A 20,560-nucleotide genomic window follows, 5' to 3' on the forward strand; every position below is an offset into this window, starting at 1 on the left:
TCTTTCAAAATATTTTTTTCCAGCCTCAGCTGTCATACTCAGGTCCGTGACAACAGTATGCAGGTCCCTGGAGCAGTTTCAGTGGGTGCAGTGCACATCAGACAGGCGGACCCAGGCCCATCCCCCCCCACCTGTTCCGTTTGTGGAGGAAACAGCGAGCCCTCCAAAACCCACCACACACCAACTCTACCCACATCTAGGTGCCCCCCTTCACCCGTAAGGGCTATGGTTAGTGGCATACAGTTGTGGGTAGTGTTTTTTTTTTTTTGGGGGGGGGGGGGGCTTAGCACACAAGGTAAGGGAGCTATATACCTGGGAGCAATTTATGAAGTCCACTGCAGTGCCCCCTAGGATGCCCGATTGGTGTCCTGGCATGTCAGGGGGACCAGTGCACTACAAGCGCTGGCTCCTCCCACAACCAAAGGGCTTGCATTTGGTCGATTCTGAGATAGACGTCCTTGGTTTCCATTATCACCAAAAATCAGAAACGACCAAGTCTAGGGACGACCTAAATTTCAAGAGTGGAGTACCCTAGTGGTTAGTGCAGTGGACTTTGATCCTGGGGAACTGAGTTCGATTCCCACTGCAACTCCTTGTGACTCTGGGCAAGTCACTTAACCCTCCATTGCCCCTGGTACAAAATAAGTACCTGAATATATGTAAACCGCTTTGAATGTAGTTGCAAAAACCTCAGAAAGGCGGTATATCAAGTCCCATTTCCCTTTCCTTTCCTTCCCTGACTGTATTATCGAAATGAAAGATGGACATCCATCTTGTTTCGATAATACGGGTTTCCACGCTCCTCCATCGTGACGTTTTGCGAGGACGTCCTCAACAAAACTTGGACGTTCCTTTCGATTATGCCCTCCACGTCACCTTAATAAAATAAAATAAGCAACATATGGGACTTTAAGCATGGGTGTCCTCTTATAAAATTATCTCCTTACTGCTTTGAACTGACCTACCTGTCTTGCTTTGGCAGGCAAGAATTCACCCCTTCCATGTTCTGGTTGCATTGGAAACGTACAAACAAGGACACGGGAACCGAGGGAAACTGCACTGGTCTCCTGACCAAGCTATTATGGATGCTCTTGACAGGGCCTTCTACAAAACGTTCAAGGTAATCCTGGTGGGGAGAGGGCAGAGGCTGTATAAAGTGAAAGGTCTGTCCTGGATAAAAACGACTCTTACCAGAATTTAAGGGGCTACAGATTTTCTTTAAGAGTATAATTCTCAGCAGCCACTAATCTTTCTACATAAATGCAAAGGAGTAAAAAAATAATTCTGGAAAGTCTATTCATTTAGAATGCACAAAGAAACATCCATATAGAATGTGAAAAAAAAAGAAGTCAGATATAGTCAGTGTGTTTTTTCTAGCGAAAAAGGTGCCGGTACTCAAATGCCAGGCCACCCTTCATGGGTGGGGTAATCACTGAGGGACCCACCCCACAATAGCCAGGCCCCCTGCAACCAGTCACAGAATCGATGACAAAGGCAGAATTGGTGTGTAGAGCCTGAGCTCTTTCATTAAAACTTGGGGACCATGGGTCAAATTTAGCAGACAATAGAAAAGGTGCCGGTACTCAGTACCCCCTCAAAAAAAGCCCTGGATATAGTAGAGGAGATGGGCCAAGGAAGAGCAGCATCATACTGAGAAGCCTGAACCTTGCCACAAGAAGATTGAGGAAATAAGGCCCAAGCCATGAATGGAGAAGGATCGTGGTGGGGAGCCTCAACCTCACTACGGGAAAATGGAGAAAAGCAACTTGGGCCGTGACTAAAGAAGCACAGTGATGAGGTAGCCAAGCCCATCACTGGAAGATACAGATAAACTAGCTCAGACAGTGAAAACAGTGAGTTGAAGAAGTCTGGAGGGAAGGAAAGGAAAGGAGAGTGGAATGAGAGGGAAGGAAAGGGGAGAGAACACGAGGAAGGAGAGGAGAAAGGGGAAGGATTACAGGGGGGGAGGGGGAAAGGGAGAGAGCACAAGGGAGGCCAGTGCAGGGATGGAAAGTAGAGATAATGCAAGGCAGAGGAGGAAGAGTTTACAAAAGAAGGAGGGACAGAACGCAAGGGGGAAGGGAAAAGGAAAAGAATGCAAGAGAGAGGGGATAGGAGAGGGTAGGGACAGAATGCAAAGTAGTCAGGGAAAAGAAGAGAGAAGATCCCTTCCCCCATGTGTGTGCACTCACATACATCCCCTGCCCCCTCACTGTCCCCTAAAACCGCCTCTCCCCCCCCCCACCCCCACACATACAAATATCCATTTCACCTTCTTATCTCCTCAAACAATTGAACAGCCCACCCTCCCATACATTTTCTCATACCACACACTGGTGAAGAGAGATCTGTGTCTGCACTTATCCACCAAGCAGCAGCTCTCAGGTGGTAAGCATGGTTATACAATTCAAAGTCAGGGAATCTAACCCCACCTTTGGATTTGTCAGCTTAAAGCTTTCTAAGAGCAATACAAGGTGGTTTCCTGTTCCATAGAAATTTGGATAGTAAATTGTCAATTTTTGTAAAAAAGGACCCGGGGAATTGGACTGGCAACATGCACAGTAGATACAATACTAAGGGGGATAACATTTTTATAGAATCTAATCTACCCCACCAGGAAAGAAACAATGGATTCCACTTTTGACAGGATGATTTCAGGAGATTCAAAACCCTATCCATATTAGTTTGCATAGTTTCCTGTAGGGTGTACTTAAAGGTGAGGCCTAAGTATTTTATGCCCTGGCAACACCAACAGATTGGATTAGATACATAATTTTCAGGTACACAATGAACGTTCAAAGGGAATATTTCTGTTTTCCTTAGCGTCCCTCCGGACCGGACCAGGATTGGACTGATGGGTTGTGCTCGCCTACCAGCAGGTGGAGACTGAGAAAAACTCTGACTCTTGAGAGCCAATAGGAGCCCTGGCCATGTGACCTTAGCCTCAGTATTTTCTCAGTCTCCCAGCAGGTAGGAAGTGAGCCCTTTAGTCTCTCTCTATCTCTTTCTCTTTTAGAGGTTCATAATTACAACAACAATAATACTACCTCTTCTTCTGTGCCTAGGAATTCTCTATTAGACGCTGGGCAGGTAGGAATTTCTTTTCCTTTCTTTTACAGCCTCTGGGGGTGTTAAACTCGGGTGTCCCCGGGTCCCTCCCCCCTTCCTCCCCATCTCCCATATGTAGCTGGGAAGGGCTACCCTTTGTTAGAAAGGTGTATGTCTTTGGGAGAGGCAGCCACTCTAGAAAGTCACAATTTTTATGAGCAAGCTCAACTGTTTAAAAAAAAAAAAAAAAAAAAGGTATATACCCAGGCTGTTAACGAGCAGGCAGCTCTGTGCTAGTCTACTTCTCTTCAGCACTGTCTTTTCTAACTCGGAAAAAAAAAAAAAAAAAAAAAAAAAAAAAGAAACTTAAGAGAAGATTTCTCTTTGGGGATTGTACTTTAAAAGAGTTAAAACAAATAGAAGGAAATTTCGAGAAGAAGCCCTTTTTTCTTTCCCCAGATTTTTCCTGGCAGTCAGCTCGGTTGTGATTTATTATGCTTGCGGAGCTTTTTCTTTTCTAGTTCAGCTGTGCAACAATAAATAAATAAATAAAGGATTGGAACAATTCAGTGTTTTAGACTTTAAAGGATTGGAACAATTCAGTGTTTTAGACTTTAAAGGGCGATTTTTTCGCAATTATGTTCCTCCATTTTCTGGCGTTTTAGTAGCTGTAAATGGAAATTGAAAAAAAAAAAAAAAAATGGCGCGAACCGCTTCGGCGCGCGCCCGCTCTTCTCCGATCGGTCTGAAAAGCTCAGGATGTGCTGCGCTGTCTATTAGCGTCGGAGGAGAAGCTAAAGCATGTTTTTGCTCGGCACTGGAGGGTAACTTTTTTCTCGGCAGCGATTTCCGGCTTCTTCGTTTGCGATCGCATCTCCTTTCATGTCCTCCGTGTTTTTTCTTCTTTGATCCTCGTTCTTTTACTTTGGGCGCGCTAGGTAGCCATGTTTGCCTCTAGCTGCAGTTCCCTTTACGAGGCAGCGTTTCTCCGGTTCGGTTTTGTTTTTTCTCGGGAGTGTAGAAGGAAACGGAGAGGTTGTTTCTGGGGTAGTCTGGGGATTTGCAGCAGACGGGTATTTCCCTCGGGCCTTTTCTTCTTTGGCCCAGGGTCTGGCCATGGGTCAATGACTGCTTCTCTATACTATATGTTACATAAAGACTTATGTGGGTTTTTTGGAGCAGGGATTGTCTTTCTGTGTGAGGTGTTCTGCGCTGCGGGCATCTGGTACCGCTATACAAATGTTAATAATACTTATAATAATATTTTGCTTGTCCCTTATGTTCTTAATGTCAGGTCACCCTTTAGGAGATACCTGTATGTTTTGGTGTCGATATCTTTTGCTTTTGTATTTGGTCAGACTGTTTGATATTTGTGTGTGAGTAGATAGCGTACAGTGAGGACCTCTTTCACAGTATTTTTGCCTTTTCTCATGTCAGGTATCTGATTTTTGTGGCAATTCAGGTAGCTGCACTTGCTACAGTCCTGTCTACCAAGCTCCCAATCATTCAGCTGCCTTAGCAGGCATGCTTTATTCATGTCTTCCCTTCTTTTCCAACTGCCTTGAAGCCTCTCATATTTCATTTTAGCTTTCTTCTGGTTATTACAGGACATATGGTCACTTAGAGAATAAAGTCATCCTTTCACTTAAAGATAGTGGACGGTCCTCAAACCATCTACTCGTGTTTGTCTTTACTCTATCAGTTCAGCATTGGCAGATTATAAACATCCTGTTTTGGTCCAGTATGCCTATATATACCATCTGCTATCTCTTCCTCTTCCTTAGAGACCTGATGTTATATCAAGCTTTCTTGAATTCAGATACAGTCTTGTCTACACTGCCTTCAACAAGTGGCTGTGGCACAACTTCACTTTTTTCGTTACAGGTAATTTCCAGGTTTCTATGCGCCTTCACTCCAGAGTGTTCTTGCAATTGGAAGGGGATTCAATCACTTCCTGTGTATTTATACCATAGGTACATAAGTATGGTTATGCTGGGTAAGGCCTAAAGTCCAGCATTCATATCTAATGGGCATAGGTACATAAGTTTTGCCATTCTGGGGAAGCTCAAGTGTCCACCTTTCTACAGCCAGAACAGCATTAAAAAAAAAAAAAAAACAAAAAACCTCTCACGAGAGTATTGAACAGGAATCTCTGCTCCAAAAGCAAGGCTTGGCAGTAATTCTGCAAACTAACGCATACAATATTTGCCATGGCTGTTCACCACTAGGAACACCGGGGACCCTGGGCCTAGGTTCGGTGTTTTAACCTGAAACAAGCTCAACATGCATATCTATTGGGTGTGAGTCTGGTACTACTGCTACTGCTTGGCATTTCTGGAGCGCTGCTGGGGTTGCGCAGCGCTGTGCAGATTAGCAGAGAGGGACGTTCCCTGCTCAAAGGAGCTTACAATCTACATCTCAGTGAGGGAGGACGCATGACCGTGGTACGTGGATTAGTGGTATGTGGATTAGGGAGATCCAAGAAATTACAGGCCGGTGAATCAGACGTTCATACTGGGATAATTTTTTTCTGTCCGGAGCGTACTACCATAGCTGGTGGACTCCTATATTCAGAACTTTCTATATTCAGAACTTACCCAACTATGGAACGCCATAGAGATAGGGTTGGAGTTTGTAGCCCTATTTAACTGGTGTCCTTGGTCACCCTTCCTCTTCTCCTCAGGATCCAGAGAATGGCTAGTTTTTTGCAGTACTCTCTCTTCCGTTCTTTTATAGATCTAAGAGGATGTTCATTGCGCACTTAGGGTCATTTCATTCTTACCTAGACGACTGCCTAATTGGAGAAAGTCTTATCAGCAGAGTTCTCAGGTCACGCACCGGGTGTTGCATTGCTTACAGTCTCTAGGTGGTGTGGTGATTGTAGCCAGGCCTCTCATTTGATCTCTCATTTGATCTCTCATCAGATATCTCTGATTTTCTCTTTGTTTAGTCAGGTTGGCGCACAGTCTTTTGTCTCCTCTGCAAACATCCCAGTTTATATTTTTCTTGGTGACCTTGGGCCTTCGGCCATTTCCTCGCTCTATTCTGCAGAATGCAATTTTACTTTCTAATGCACAAGACAGAATTTTCCTTCATCCTATTGCGCTATTTAAGTGTCATCTAGTTATCTCAAGAACCTTAGTTCTGTCATTGGGATGCTTCGTGCAGTACACTTTTTGGCAGAAGCTTGGCCTCAGCAATTCGTTTTACCTTCGGGTGAATTTTGTTTTCCCTACTGACAAACAAGGCGGAGAGAGCTATGTTGGTCCTTGCCATGGCAATGGGTTAGGTCATCCGCCAAGGAGGAGTTAAGAGTATACTCTTGAGTTTGTACTTATTTTTTCTTAGTTGTGTCACCCTGCATTTAGGTGAATGGACTCTCATTTTTTCAGCCTTACTTCCTCACTGCGACACTTCAGGGCTATCTCTTTTTGCCTTCAGGCTCACGAACATTTCTTGCTTCTTCCATTCAGCAGTCACTCAAACTTATGGCGTGGTTACTGGGTCCGCAACATCTTTGATATTTTCGCAGGAAGTACTTCAAGTTTTAATTGCTTCCAGACAGGAATCTACATTAAAGTCCTATGAATCAAAGTGGCGACAGTTCACTCTGTGGTGCTCCTCTCGCCACTTCATTCCACAGACAGTACTATTTTGCATGTTTTGGAATGTCTTCTGCATCTTGCGAAATCTTGTCTGTCTTACTCATCCATTAGAGTTCATTTGGCAGCTCTATCAGTGATGCATGATACTGTTGACAACCGCACGCTTATGCAGCATCCACTGTCAAAGCGGTTTCTTAAAGGAGTCCTGCACCTGTACCCCCCGCTTCGTCCACCAGCTAGGTGAACTTGGTGAACAGACTCTTAAAGTTCTGTTTTTCTAGTAGCCATAATTTTTTCTATAAAGTTTTCCTCTTCAAGCACTGTTTCCTAGTAACCATTGCAGCAAGTAGATCTATGTGTGGAATACTTCTACGGTTGGTAACTTCTTTTTGGTCTGCTGTAGTTTAAAGTTTTCACCTTTCCCAATCGGTTTTTTCTTATTGGTTTTGTCCTTCTAGCCAGTAGGTGTAAAAGATTTTCATTGTTTCTACCCCGCTATATCGCGAAGGATCAAGGAAATGAGAATGTCTATTTCTCTTCTCGCTGAGAGGGCAGTTCCACAGCGTATTACAACATATTTCACAACTTCAGAAGCGGGCTCTATTCTTACTATGGCGATTTTTGGTGCTCTCGGTGCACATTGATAAGTTGGTAACTTAGTCCTAGTTTCAGTTTATTTTTTCTCATTGGGACTACATGTTAGTTGTCGCCAGATGGCCTATGCAGCATGAGCATTTCTCTGCAGTTTTCATAGGGTCCCTCCCTTCAGATTACTGCTTTGGTACTTCCCATCAGTCCAATCCTGGTCCGGTCCGGAGGGACGCTAAGGAAGGAGAAATTAGATCTTACCTGCTAATTTGCTTTCCTTTAGTCCCTCCGGACCGGACCAGGCCCCTCCCATGTTCTCTCTACTCTTTAGCTTCTTTTATTAAGTAGGAAGTGTATTCATTAGGAAGTGTATTCATTCCTTTACGATTCGTGGAACAATACTATATATATACAGAACTTTACCTGGTCTATATTGCTGGTGAGCTCAATTGCTGGAATCTATCTATAAAACCTTAAATACGCCATACCATTAAAACCTTAAATACGCCATACCACTTCTCTGGTGAGAGTTGTGGCTGAGCTCAGTTGCTGGAATATCTATAAAACCTTAAATATGATTTACCACTTTAGCTTCTTTTATTCAGTAGGAAGTGTATTCATTAGGAAGTGTATTCATTCCTTTACGATTCGTGGAACAATACTATATATATACAGAACTTTACCGGGTCTATATTGCTGGTGAGCTCAATTGCTGGAATCTATCTATACAACCTTAAATTCGCCATACCACTTCTCTGGTGAGAGTTGTGGCTGAGCTCAGTTGCTGGAATATCTATAAAACCTTAAATATATATAAGATCGTAAGTGGCCCATACCACTTCTCTGGTGAGAGTTGCTGGTGAGCTATAAGACAAGTGAGCCATACCACTTCTCTGGTGAGAGTTGCTGGTGAGCTATAGTACAAGTGAGCCATACCACTTCTCTGGTGAGAGTTGCTGGTGAGCTATAGTACAAGTGAGCCATACCACTTCTCTGGTGAGAGTTGCTGGTGAGCTGTAATACATATCGGGCCATACCACTTCTCTGGTGAGAGTTGCTGGTGAGCTCTGATACTTGGCATTGCCGAGTGCTTTGTGGCTGCTAGGATTCCATACGGCACAGAAGGTCTTTCTTTCCTGCTTTGTTATTCAAATACTGAGGCTAAGGTCACATGGCCAGGGCTCCTATTGGCTCTCAAGAGTCAGAGTTTTTCTCAGTCTCCACCTGCTGGTAGGCGAGCACAACCCATCAGTCCAATCCTGGTCCGGTCCGGAGGGACTAAAGGAAAGCAAATTAGCAGGTAAGATCTAATTTCTCCTTAGTCCAGTTGATGGTATATCCAGATAGAACTCCAAAATTTTCAATGATATGAAAAACAGCTGAAACAGTGGTTTAGGTGAGGAGACATAAAATAAAACGTTGTCAGCGTAAGCTCTCAATTTTACCTGTTTGGCAATGTTAAAATACCATTGATGTCAGAGGAAGACCTTATAGTAATTAGCAATGGTTCAACAGCAATAATGAAAAGTAGTGGGGAGAGGGGACACCCCTGAAGGGTTCCACAAGATAATGTAAACTGCTGAATTAATGCACCATTGATGAAAAGACAAGCTGTGGGTTTGGAGTATAGTATTTTAACCATATTAATAAAATTATCACCTGAGTTGAACCATTCCATCACAAAAAAAATAAAAATTTCCACTCAATATAATTGAACGTTTTTTCAACGTCTAAAGATATTACACATGCAGGATCAGACATATTATAAGCATGATAAAGGATTTGTGAAAAAAATTCTGGTATTATCAAAGGCTAAATCTACCTTCAATGACACCTGACCGAGAAGGATGAATAATAGTACCAATGACTTTTGATAGTCTTTTTGCTAGGATGTTTGCATAAATCTTACAATCATCAAACATATAAATTGCGAGTGACCATACTCACCCACAAATGCGCAGTAGAGACTTCCCTCTCTGTCCCGCCCCCGTGTCAATACGTGATGACAGGGGCGGGACAGAGGGAAACTGCGCGAAGGGGAGGGAGGGAACCGCTGAGATCGCTACTGCTCCCCCCCCCCCCCCCCCCCCCGAGGTCGCCGCCACCGGTAACCCCTCCCCCCTTGGAGTCGCCACCCCTCCACCCGGCCCGGGCCCTCTCTTCACTATTCAACTTACATCGCCGCAGCGCACAGATCAGCTGAGCTCCCGTCGGCCTTCCTTCCCTGTCTGTGTCCCGCCCTCACCGACGTTACATCACACGAGGGCGGGACACAGGCAGAGAAGGAAGGCCGACGGGAGCTCAGCTGATCTGCGTGCTGTGGCGATGTAAGTTGAATAGCGAAGAGAGAGCCCGGGCTGGGTGGAGGGGTGGCGGCGGCGACTCCGGGGGGGGGGGGGGTACCGGTAGCGGCGACCTCGGAGGGGGGGCCTTGGAAAACCCCCATTCCAATACTAGCCCGTTTTAACGGGCTCAACGGCTAGTCAAACATATAAATGGCAAGTGACCGACTCACCTGCAAATGTGCAGTAGAGACTTCCCTCTCTGTCCCGCCCTCGTATCAAGATGTGATGACGTCAGAGGGCGGAACAGAGAGGGAAACGGAGTCGGACACTGCCGCTGGAAGCAAACATCGCGCGCACCAACCTCCACCCTCCCCCCGATCCCCGCCACCGCTCCCGCCCCCCTCCGTATCGGGCCCCCTGCACTGACCTGACAGCGCCTCTCACCTCCATGTGAAAGTGCTGCAGGCAGCAGCAGAGATCTGCTGCTGCCTGCAGCGCTTTCACACGGAGGTGAGAGGCGCTGTCAGGTCAGTGCAGGGGGCCTGGCACGGAGGGGGGAGGGAGCGGCGGCGAGGAGGGTAGCTGGAAATCTCGCCCGTTTTAACGGGCTTAACGGCTAGTAATTTAATAAAGTAATCGGTGTATAATTCTTAGCATATAGAGGATGTCAGCCAGGTTTTTCTAAGATTACAATGTTGTCTTCCGCAAATGTACCAGTAGTTTGGGAAGTTGAAATAAAATGTTCATATAAATCCAGAAGCTTGGGTACTAGCAGGGATGAAAAATGCTTGTAATACTCAATAGAGAAGCCATCGCTTCCAGGAGCTTGACCAGATTTCAAGGAAGAGATAGCAGAGGTGATATATTAATAGGGGCATTCAGTTTATCAATATCTGATTTGAGAAGGACAGGTTTCTGCAGGCTGTTCAGGAAACTACAGATCTGAGAATCGGATGGAGATTTATTAGACTTGTAAACTTACGAATAGAACTCTACAAAGTATTTAACAATGTCATCGTTGTTAATAAGAATCTTATCCATTTTGTTATGGATTGCCGATATGTGGGTGGATTTCTGTTTAGCTTTCAGAAATTTGGCCAACAACTTACCAGTTTTACTAGATACAGAATCAATTAAATTGAAACCTCAACTTTTGAATAGATAAAAGTAAGGAAGAGTTTGGTTTGTGAAAGTACTCAATTTCAAGTTTTTAAATTTCTAATTCCATTGTATTAAGTTCTTTCTTTTTTTGTTTTTAAGAGAGCTCAATTTAATGATTTCTCCTCTTAAATAAGCTTCGTCCCAAACAGAATGGAAAGCTACTTCTGGAGAAATATTTACCAAAAAATATACAGAGATCCAATGCACATTAGAATTACAAAACTCCCCATCCTGTAATAGGGAGGAGTTAAATCTTCACCCTTCAGAGGTAGCGAATGGCATATCCGTAGATATGAATAGTGATATGCAGGCGTGATCAGAGATGTGGATGGGTTCACTAGAGGATTTCACAATGCCAGGACCAAACTTTTAGAAATGAACAGATAATCCAATCTTGAGAAGGAGTCGTGTGGTATGTGAAATCTAATTCAGTAGGATGAGTAATACTCCAGGAATCAATAAGGTTCCAAGATGTAAGCAGATGAGAAAGGGATCAATTCGCCTTTAAAGGTTTAGCCCGTATTTTGGATTTATAGTCCATTTAATAGGATGTAAGAGTATATTCATGTCTCCACTGAAAATAATGTAGTCCACATTTAACAAAACTAATTATGATGATAGTGTAGTGAAGAATCCAGGATCATCAATATTTGGAGCATATGCATTGAGCAGGGCAAAGTTTTGATCAGCAAGTTGTATAAATCGTTCTTTAAACTTGAACTTATTTCTGATCTCTTAACCCCAATTTTGGAAATCTTGTCTTGTGAACTCAGTGACCACACACTGCAAGGAAATATTTGTTTTATATTATTTTATCACCCACCTGGTAAGTGGAAGGATGTTTAGGATGTTTTCATGGATTTTGTCTCTACTAATTGCACTCACAATAATAACGTGGTTTTGTTAAACAACATAAACCTATACTTAGATTGTAGGAGCAACAGAGACACTCAGAACTTGTTGAACTCTTTAGACGTGGGAATTCCAGCATCTGACATCTAATGCTACCCACCACTAAGGTCACATTCTAGACATGCTAGCTCACAGGTTTGAGACTAATCACATGATGGGAATCAGAGATGTCCTTTGGTCACTGACTCCATGGTCAGATCATAACAAGCTAACCGTTATCCTGGATTGGCCAGAACAGGAAAAAAAGAGAATTGGTGATTTCTCACCCACCCCCTTTAAATCAAGAGGTAAATTTGATATAGTCCATTTCTGGAACAACATAAACGAAAGTTCTGTGCTGGACCAACCTGAAGCAGCTGTTGCCTTCCTGAATCAGTGGGATGAGAAGAGTCGTGTAATATTGGACAAAATAGCACGTGAGAAGCTGAAATGTAATTCCAGGAATAGAGCCTCCCCTTTGTTCAGTCAGGAATTAACATAGATGAAAAATGCCTGTAGAATGTTAGAGAGGCATAAATTGATCCAAAAATACAAGACTATGATTTAAAAAGCCAAAACCAAGTATTATGTAGGTGAAGCTCTACTGAATTTTAAAGAACTTTTTGGGTTAGTTAATGGACTGTTAGACACACAGGATCTGACTGCAGATAATAGACAACATTCTTCAACCCAGAAATTGGCTAATTACTTCGAACAGAAATTCACCACTATCAGAAGAGGTTTGCCCACACAGTCAAGGGACAAAGGGGAATATCTTGATTTGGCAAGAAGTACAGAGGATTCCCTACCAGCTGACAGATCATGGTCATCTTTCACGCCACCTTCTAATGACTGGTTAGATACTTTGTGAACAGATATGCTAAATCCCACTGTTTACTAGATACGTGTCTAAGCTTCTTACTGAAGAACGCCCCTGATGTATTCATACACAGCCTGACCAAGTATATCACTTTTATGTTTTGCCAGAGCCAATTTCCAAAAGAGAAGGGATACATTATCCTAACCCCTATTCCTAAAAACAGGAAGATCACGCGAGATGTAGTATCCAACTATAAACATGTGGCCTCCATCCCCTTATTTACTAAGGTGATAGAAGGCATAGTTGCCAAACAGCTCATGGAATATATGTTGCATTTTTCAGAATCCCGTCTGCAAGTACCAGGTTTACTTTTAATTACGATTTTTCAGTATTGCAAACTTAGCAATTGGGCTTCTGCCCTAATTATAGTACAGAAACTGTTCTAACAACCTTGAAGGCGCATTTTCAAAGCACTTAGACTTACAAAGTTCTATAGTAAGTCTAAGTGCTTTGAAAATGAGTCTGTTGGTGACAGAACTGAGAAAGGAGGTTTGCATGGGTAGGAGAGTCATGATCTTCCAATTCGACATGTCCTCAGCATTTGACTTGGTGGACCATGGGTTGTTGCTGAATATGCTTGACAACATAGGAATAGGGGCCAAGGTACTATCTTGGTTTGAGGGATTCCTGAGCCATAGATCATACAATGAAGATGTCAGGAAGTCTGTTATCAGAATGGATCCCAGAATGCAGAGTGCCTCAAGGCTCTCCCATTTCTCCATCATTATTCAATGTTTTGATGGCTCTATTAGTCCAGAAATTGGAAGCGAGCGGTTTTAAAACATATATCTATGCAGATGATATAACCATTTGTATTCCTTTTGTTAATGACATTTTGGATGTGCTAGGAGACATCAAACGTATTCTAGATCTGATGGAATCCTGGGCCATGGCTTTTAAGCTGAAACGTAACAGAGACAAGTCGAAGTTCATGATGATGACCAGCCCATTCAAACCTATATTATGTAATAAATTTTCTATTGATCAAACAGAATACTCCCTAGATACAAAGTATTGAGAATACTACTTGACCAACACCTAACATTAGAACTGCAAGTGTCTGCTCTAATGTCTAAAATATTCAGATCACTCTGGCAGCTGCAACAATTCAGAGCTTTTGCATTTTGGTCCAAAGTTTTGTTCTGTCCCAGATTAGACTATGTGGGATACAGCTTCAAAAAGTACAAAATCTATTTGCACATTTGATCTGCGGCATATCCAGATATGATCATGCCACACTATTGCTGCAATTTTTGCACTGGCTAGCAGTAAGAGCAAGAGTGGTTTTCAAAATTTGTGGTTTTGTATATGAGGTTGTTTGTGGCAGAGCTCCAAGCTACATGATGTCACTGGTACAGCTACCATTGCAGAATCTTAAGGAAAGGCTGAGAGACCATCTAATAATCCACCTCCCTAGCTATAAAGGAGTGGTCTATAAATCAACCCATATTGCCGGCTTTCAGTATAACTTGGCCAAGTGGTGGAATGCATTGCACAAAGATATACACCGTGACCTATTTTATGAAAGATTTTGTAAAAAACTGAAAACGTTTTTATACAAGAAATCTCTTTATGTGGGTTGTATAAGATATTCCTGATAGTTGCGACCTGAACATGTATATCTTCCCTCTCCCACCTTAAGATCTGTTAACCCAGCTTTGGGCTTCTCATTGCAACCATGCATCCTTGAACTGTATCTGTATCTCTGCCTAATTTTATGTAATTTTACATAGAACCGAGCTCGTAACTCAGTTGATTGTGGGGTATAAATCCAATAAAATGAAAATAGTAACCAAAATCCATCTTCCTTCAGAGTCATGTAATTGTGAAATAACAGAATATGACAGGGATTTGGCTAGGAGAATGGCCACACCATTCCTTTTACCTGATTCAAGGGGAAAAAAGCAATAATTGACCCAGTCCTGTTTCATCTTCAAGGCATCAGCAGAAGATAAATGCATCTCTTGTATGAAGACTATGTTAGGATAGAATTTTTTTAAATATAAAAGGAGGTTTGGATTTTTTTATTTTAATTGGATGGGATACACCCTATACAGTCAAAGAGAGAGAATATTCAGATTCTTAGCCATGTAAAATGAAAAAAAAAAAAGATAAATTGTGGCATGCATTACTAAGGCACATCCATAATAGGGCTGTATGATTAAAAGAGTTAAAGTAATTGAAGGGCACTGATATGCTGTAGAGCCGTTATAAAGTGCAGATAATGAGGGGCATAATCGAACACGAACGCCCATCTCCATGGGCGTCTATGTCCGAGAACGGGTACGTGAAGGGGCAGTTTGAACCGTATTTTCGAAAAAGATGGGCGTCCATCCGTTTCGAAAATACGGTTTGGACGGACCAAAATGCCATGGATTTAGTCGTTTCCGAGCTGGGCGTTTGTTTTTTTTAACGATAATGGAAACTAAAAATGCCCAGCTCAAAATCGTCCCAATCCAAGCCATTTGGTCGTGGGAGGGGCCAGGATTCGTAGTACACTAGCCCCCCCCTGACATGCCAGGACACCAACTGGACACCCTAGAGGTCAGTGCGGTGGACTGCAGACAACGCTCCCTTACCACGGGTGCTGAGCCCCCAACCCCCCTCCCCCAAAACCCACTACCCACAAATGTAAAACACTACCATAGCTCTTAGGGGTGAAGGGGCACCTACATGTGGGTACAGTGGATTTTGGAGGCCTCCCATTTACCAGCACAAGTGTTACAGGTAGGGGGGATGGGCCTGGGGCCGCCTGCCTGAAGTGCACTGCGGTACCCACTAAAAGACATATGATGGGGTGAGGGTGCGGGGCACTTGGATAGCAGAAGGGACTGGGTGGGAGACAGATGGGGTGAGGGGGACTCGGATGGGCAGAAGGGACTGGGTGGGAGACAGATGATAGGGTGAGGGTGGGGGCACTTGGATAGCAGAAGGGACTGGGTGGGACACAGATGGGGTGAGGGGGACTCGGATGGGCAGAAGGGACTGGGTGGGAGACAGATGGGGTGAGAGTGAGGGGCACTTGGATAGCAGAAGGGACTGGATGGGAGCCAGATGGGGTGAGGGGGACTCGGATGGGCAGAAGGGACTGGGTGGGAGACAGATGGGGTGAGGGTGGGGGGCACTTGGATAGCAGAAGGGACTGGGTGGGAGCCAGATGGGGTGAGGGGGACTCGGATGGGCAGAAGGGACTGGGTGGGAGACAGATGGGGTGAGGGTGGGGGGCATTTGGATAGCAGAAGGGACTGGGTGGGAGACAGATGAGGTGAGGGGGACTCGGATGGGCAGAAGGGACTGGGTGGGAGACAGGGTGAGGGTGGGGGGCACTTGGATAGCAGAAGGGACTGGGTGGGAGCCAGATGGGGTGAGGGGGACTCGGATGGGCAGAAGGGACTGGGTGGGAGACAGATGGGGTGAGGGTGGGGGGGCACATGGATAGCAGAAGGGACTGGGTGGGAGACAAATGGGGTGAGGGTGGGGGCACTTGGATAGCAGAAGGGACTGGGTGGGAGACAGATGGGGTGAGGGGGACTCAGATGGGCAGAAGGGACTGGGTGGGAGACAGATGGGGTGAGGGTGGGGGCACTTGGATAGCAGAAGGGACTGGGTGTGAGACAGATGGGAGAAGGGGCATGGATCTGGAACTGGGGTCTGAAAAGTGAGCAGGAGGGAGAATGGGGTCATGCCTGGGGCAGAGGTGGATGGGAGAATCAATGGATCTGGAACTAGGGGCAGCCGCAGGTGGGAACTGGGAGCCGAAAAGAGGGGGCATTGAGAGAGGGGGGATAGATCCTGGATGGAATGGGGAGTGAGAGGGAGGGCAGACCCTGAATGGATGGGAGGGGGAAAGAGAGAGGGCAAATGGTGAATCGAAGGAGCAGAGAGAAAGGGCAGACAGTGGATAGAAGGGAGTGAAAGAGCAGACAGTGGATGGAAGGGGCAGAGATAGAGGGCAAATGCTGGAGGGAAAGGAGAGAGAGAGGGCAGATGGTGGATGGAAGGGGGAGAGAGAGATGGCAGACTGGGGCAGATGGTGGATGGAAGGGGCAGAAATAGAGGGCAGATGTGGATGGAAGGCACATTAGAGAGGGCAGACACTGGATGGCAGAGAGAGAGCGAAGACAGATGCTGGATGGAAGGAAGACGGTGAAAAGAAGATGAGGAAAGCAGAAACCAAAGACAACAAACTGTAAATATATATTTTTATTATTTTGCTTTAGGATATAGTATTTTAGCTGTGTTAATAAATGTTTATAAATAGAACATGTAAATAAGGTAATCTTTTTATTGGACTAATTTTAATACATTTTGACTTAACTTTCAGAGAACAAAACCCCCTTCCTCAGATCAGGATAGGATACTGTAACAGCACTATACTGTATTGACCTGAGGAAGGAGATTTTGGCCTCTGGAAGTTAAATGTATTAGTCTAATAAAATGGTATTATTTTATTTTCTGTATTTGTTTTATTTCTATTTGTTAATTTGTAAAGTGGTGATTGGTATTTGTTAGTTTTTTCAAATTTACATCTGCTGTCTTTATATTTTGCACAGTACTAGGAGACATTTTCTGTTTCTGTGGCGTTGCATTGTATGCAGAGTCTGGCATTGGGGGTTCAGTTTAATTTTTGTCTAAATAGAAAGTTTATGATTACTTATTCTATAGTGGATTAGGGTGTATCTGTGTTTGTGAAAAAGACATGGCTTTCAGTTGGCATTGACTGTGCAGGATCGACGATCTGTACTATTCTGTCTGGTTTCGTTTTACAATAGGTGAATTGATGTTCTAGTGCTCACTGTAGTGCTTAAGATGCTTTCCTTTTCCTTGTGTGACTCATAGAAACGACTGCTTATGCTATGGTAAAATTGCTCTATAGGTCGTGTTTTGTATTCTCGGTATGCCTAGTACTGGATTTGGGGGGGGGGGGGGTGTTAAAAAAATGACCGGCCCCGGGTGTCAACTACCCTAGCTACGCCACTGCTGCCGACGTCTCCCTTCCCTTGCACTCGTTGGTTCCCTCAGTGTCCCGCCTTCTTCTGACGTCAGAAGAAGGCGGACACTGAGGGAACCAAGAGCGCAAAGGGAAGGGAGATGTCGGCAGCGCTCCGCTTTCACTGACGCTGCTGCGACCAGAAGTAAAAGATTTAAAGGCCCCAGGGCGCGGAGGGAAGGGCAGAGAGGCATGGATGGGAGGGCAGAGAGGCATGGATGGGAGGGCAGGGCCCAGGGAGAGGACAAATTGCTGGAAGGGGAGGGGAGAGAGGATTGCTGGCTATGGATGGAGGAGGGAAGGGCAGAGAGGGACAAGGATGGACATGGCCCAGGGAGAGGACAAATTGCTGGAAATGGAGGGGAGGGGAGAGAGGAGGATTGCTGGCTATGGATGGAGGAGGGAAGGGCAGAGAGGGACAAGAATGGACATGGATGGGAGGGCAGGACCCAGGGAGAGAGGAGAAATTGCTGGAAATGGATATAGAGCAAGAAATGAAGAAGAAGAAAGGAGAAAAGTAAAGAAATAAATGGAAAGGAAGCCCTGGAAATGGAGTTAAGAGGACAGATAGCAGCAGAATCAGATACTGGACCAGCATGATTGAAAAAAGAAAGTCACCAGACAACAAAGGTAGAAAAAAAATCATTTTATTTTCATTTTAGCATTTGGAATATGTCCACTTTGAGAATTTACATCTGCTATCTTATTTTGCAATGTATACCAATTTGTTTCTAAGAATATTGCTGACAATTCCTTTCAGTGTGGCAAGTGGTGAGCGATCATTTTCATGGGGGGGGGGGGCGTGATCATTTTCACGGGGGGGGGGGGCGCCAATTGATAGTCTGCAGGGAGGCGCCAGAGACCCTAGGCACGGCCCTGCACTACCTCATGGACTACCGGAAACAAAACAGGGCACACTCTGACCCAGTAAGCAGGGGAAAAGCACCATGGGAGTAGAGCCTATCAACTACCAACATCGTGAGCATGTAACACAAACTAGTGGAATCACGGAGCCCAATACCCTACACCCACCACAGTGCATTGCTGATGTGACTCTGCAGTGCCCTTAACGGAAAAGGTGTCACACTCACTCGAGAGCCACATCAGAACCAGGGAAAGGCTGTCACAGGATAGGACACATAATGCTGTCATGGAGGTGGGTACGGCATTTGAGGCTGGCATACAGGCTGGGAGAAAAAGTTGGCGGGAGGGGGTTAGTGACCACTGGGGGAGTCAGGGGAGGTGATCCCCGATTCCCTTCAGTGGTCATCTGGTTAGTAGGGGCACTTTTTTGGGACTTGGACCTGAAAAAAAAGGGTCCAAATAAAGCGGACCAAATTCTCGTCAAACACGCCCTTCTTGTTTTGTTTATCAGCTAAAGACGCCCATCTCTCCTCGGCCGATAACCACACCCCAGTCCTGCCTTCACCACTCCTCCGACATGCCCCCGTCAACTTTGTTCGTTCCTGCGACGGAGTGCAGTTGAAGACGACCAAAATCGGCTTTCCATTATACTGATTTGTTCGCCCACGGGAGAAAGACGCCCATCTCCCGATTTGGGTCGAAGTATGGGCGTCTTTCTCTTTTGAAAATAAGCTGGAATATCCTCCAGCACAAGAAAAAAATATTGCAAGCTTAAACCATTAAAGAGAATAGCAGCAAACACCACCATATCCACACCCTCATGTAGAGGAAAATAGATAGTCAAGGGATAGGATAGTAGAAGGAGTAAGGCAGAAACTCCCATGTGGCTCATATTACATAAGAAGCATAACAATCCAGGCAGTTATATAGATCAGTCACACAGATGTCATTCCAGTAGATTCCTGTTCATCCAGAAATTTATCCAGCAGAGCCAGATCAGTGAATGATTTAGTGGTATTGCAATGAGTAACTTTCATCAGGGTCAAGTAGAAAAACTCAAATTTGGCATTCAGCGATTGTAGTTTAGCATAATCTTTTACCATTGCATAAAAGAGTCTATTTTGGATTTTACAGCTTGCATGATTTCCAGCACCTGTGAGAACCTTAAAACTTTATATATTATAGGTCGCTGGAATTTTTGCGAGCCACCACAACAGATGGAGATCCTATGGGTAGTTAATGCAATCAAATATGGTCCATGTTACTTGATGGCCCCCTTTTGATTTATTACAATTGGAACCTATTTTTAAACAGAATATTGAAGGAATAGATGATTTACATGTGCAGGACGTTGTTAATTTACAGGACACACTTTGCAATCTGCACAGGATTCAGGAGAGGGCCTTCTCAGGTATAGTGCAGCGCTTGGGGCTGCCGGTAATGAATTTGATAGCATTAGCGATCAACGCAAAAGTTCCAAGTTCTTTCCATCTCAGAAGGGAGATAGTCTGCAGGGATAGCTGCTCTGGTCCAATAGTAACATAGTAAATGATGGCAGATAAAGAACTGTACAGTCCATCCAGTCTGCCCAACAAGATAAACTCATTTTACATGGTATGTGTTACTTTATATGTATACCCGAGTTTGATTTGTCCTTGCCTTTCTCAGGGCACAGACCGTAGAAGTCTACCCAGCACTGTTCTTGTACTAAGTTCTTTCCTTCTAGCAGTCTGCTCTATTTTTCCTCCATGGCTGCTGCTGGGCCAAGTGGTTCAGAGGATAGAGGGTCACAGAGGCCTTGTGGTTCTGATGGTGCTATTGGCCAAAGAGGTCTTGGTATGGAGATCTGGCTCACCGTTGAAGGAAGACCTGTTGGTACAAGGTCGGGTGAGGATGCTGAACCTGTCTCCATTTTAGCTCTTGAGAGAACATCACTGTGAAAGCGAGGATACTCCAGTAAGGCCAATTCTGTGCTTTTGAGTTCCTGTAGAAGGTTGTACTAGGTCCGTTTGGATCCCAGTCAGAAAAAGCAAGAAAGCACACTTGCACAAACAAAGGTACTAAAGAAATATAGACATTTATTAGAAGAAGATTAAATATACATCACCAAATTCATCAGCATCATCTCAGTGCCTCTTCAGCTGGGAAAGCCCCTCTTTAGCTACGCCTGAGAGTAATTTGGGATACCTGCATTCCACTCATCAGTGGAGGACTTCAGCTTGGAAAGGGTCTTTCCCTTTTATAGTCT

At 44.6% G+C, this 20,560-nt stretch overlaps 1 protein-coding gene across 2 annotated transcripts in view; it reads left to right on the forward strand.

Annotated features, from left to right (window-relative positions):
- Positions 1-20,560, forward strand: part of RO60 (Ro60, Y RNA binding protein) — a 121,980-nt gene that overhangs the window by 39,428 nt on the left and 61,992 nt on the right. For both annotated transcript variants that reach the window (XM_030205676.1, XM_030205677.1), the window contains exon 5: positions 983-1,120. In XM_030205676.1, coding sequence (XP_030061536.1) covers positions 983-1,120 — 138 coding nt within the window. The remainder of the gene's footprint in view (positions 1-982; positions 1,121-20,560) is intronic.

This window comes from Microcaecilia unicolor, chromosome 6, assembly GCF_901765095.1.
Source record: "Microcaecilia unicolor chromosome 6, aMicUni1.1, whole genome shotgun sequence".
NCBI classification, from domain to species: domain Eukaryota; kingdom Metazoa; phylum Chordata; class Amphibia; order Gymnophiona; family Siphonopidae; genus Microcaecilia; species Microcaecilia unicolor.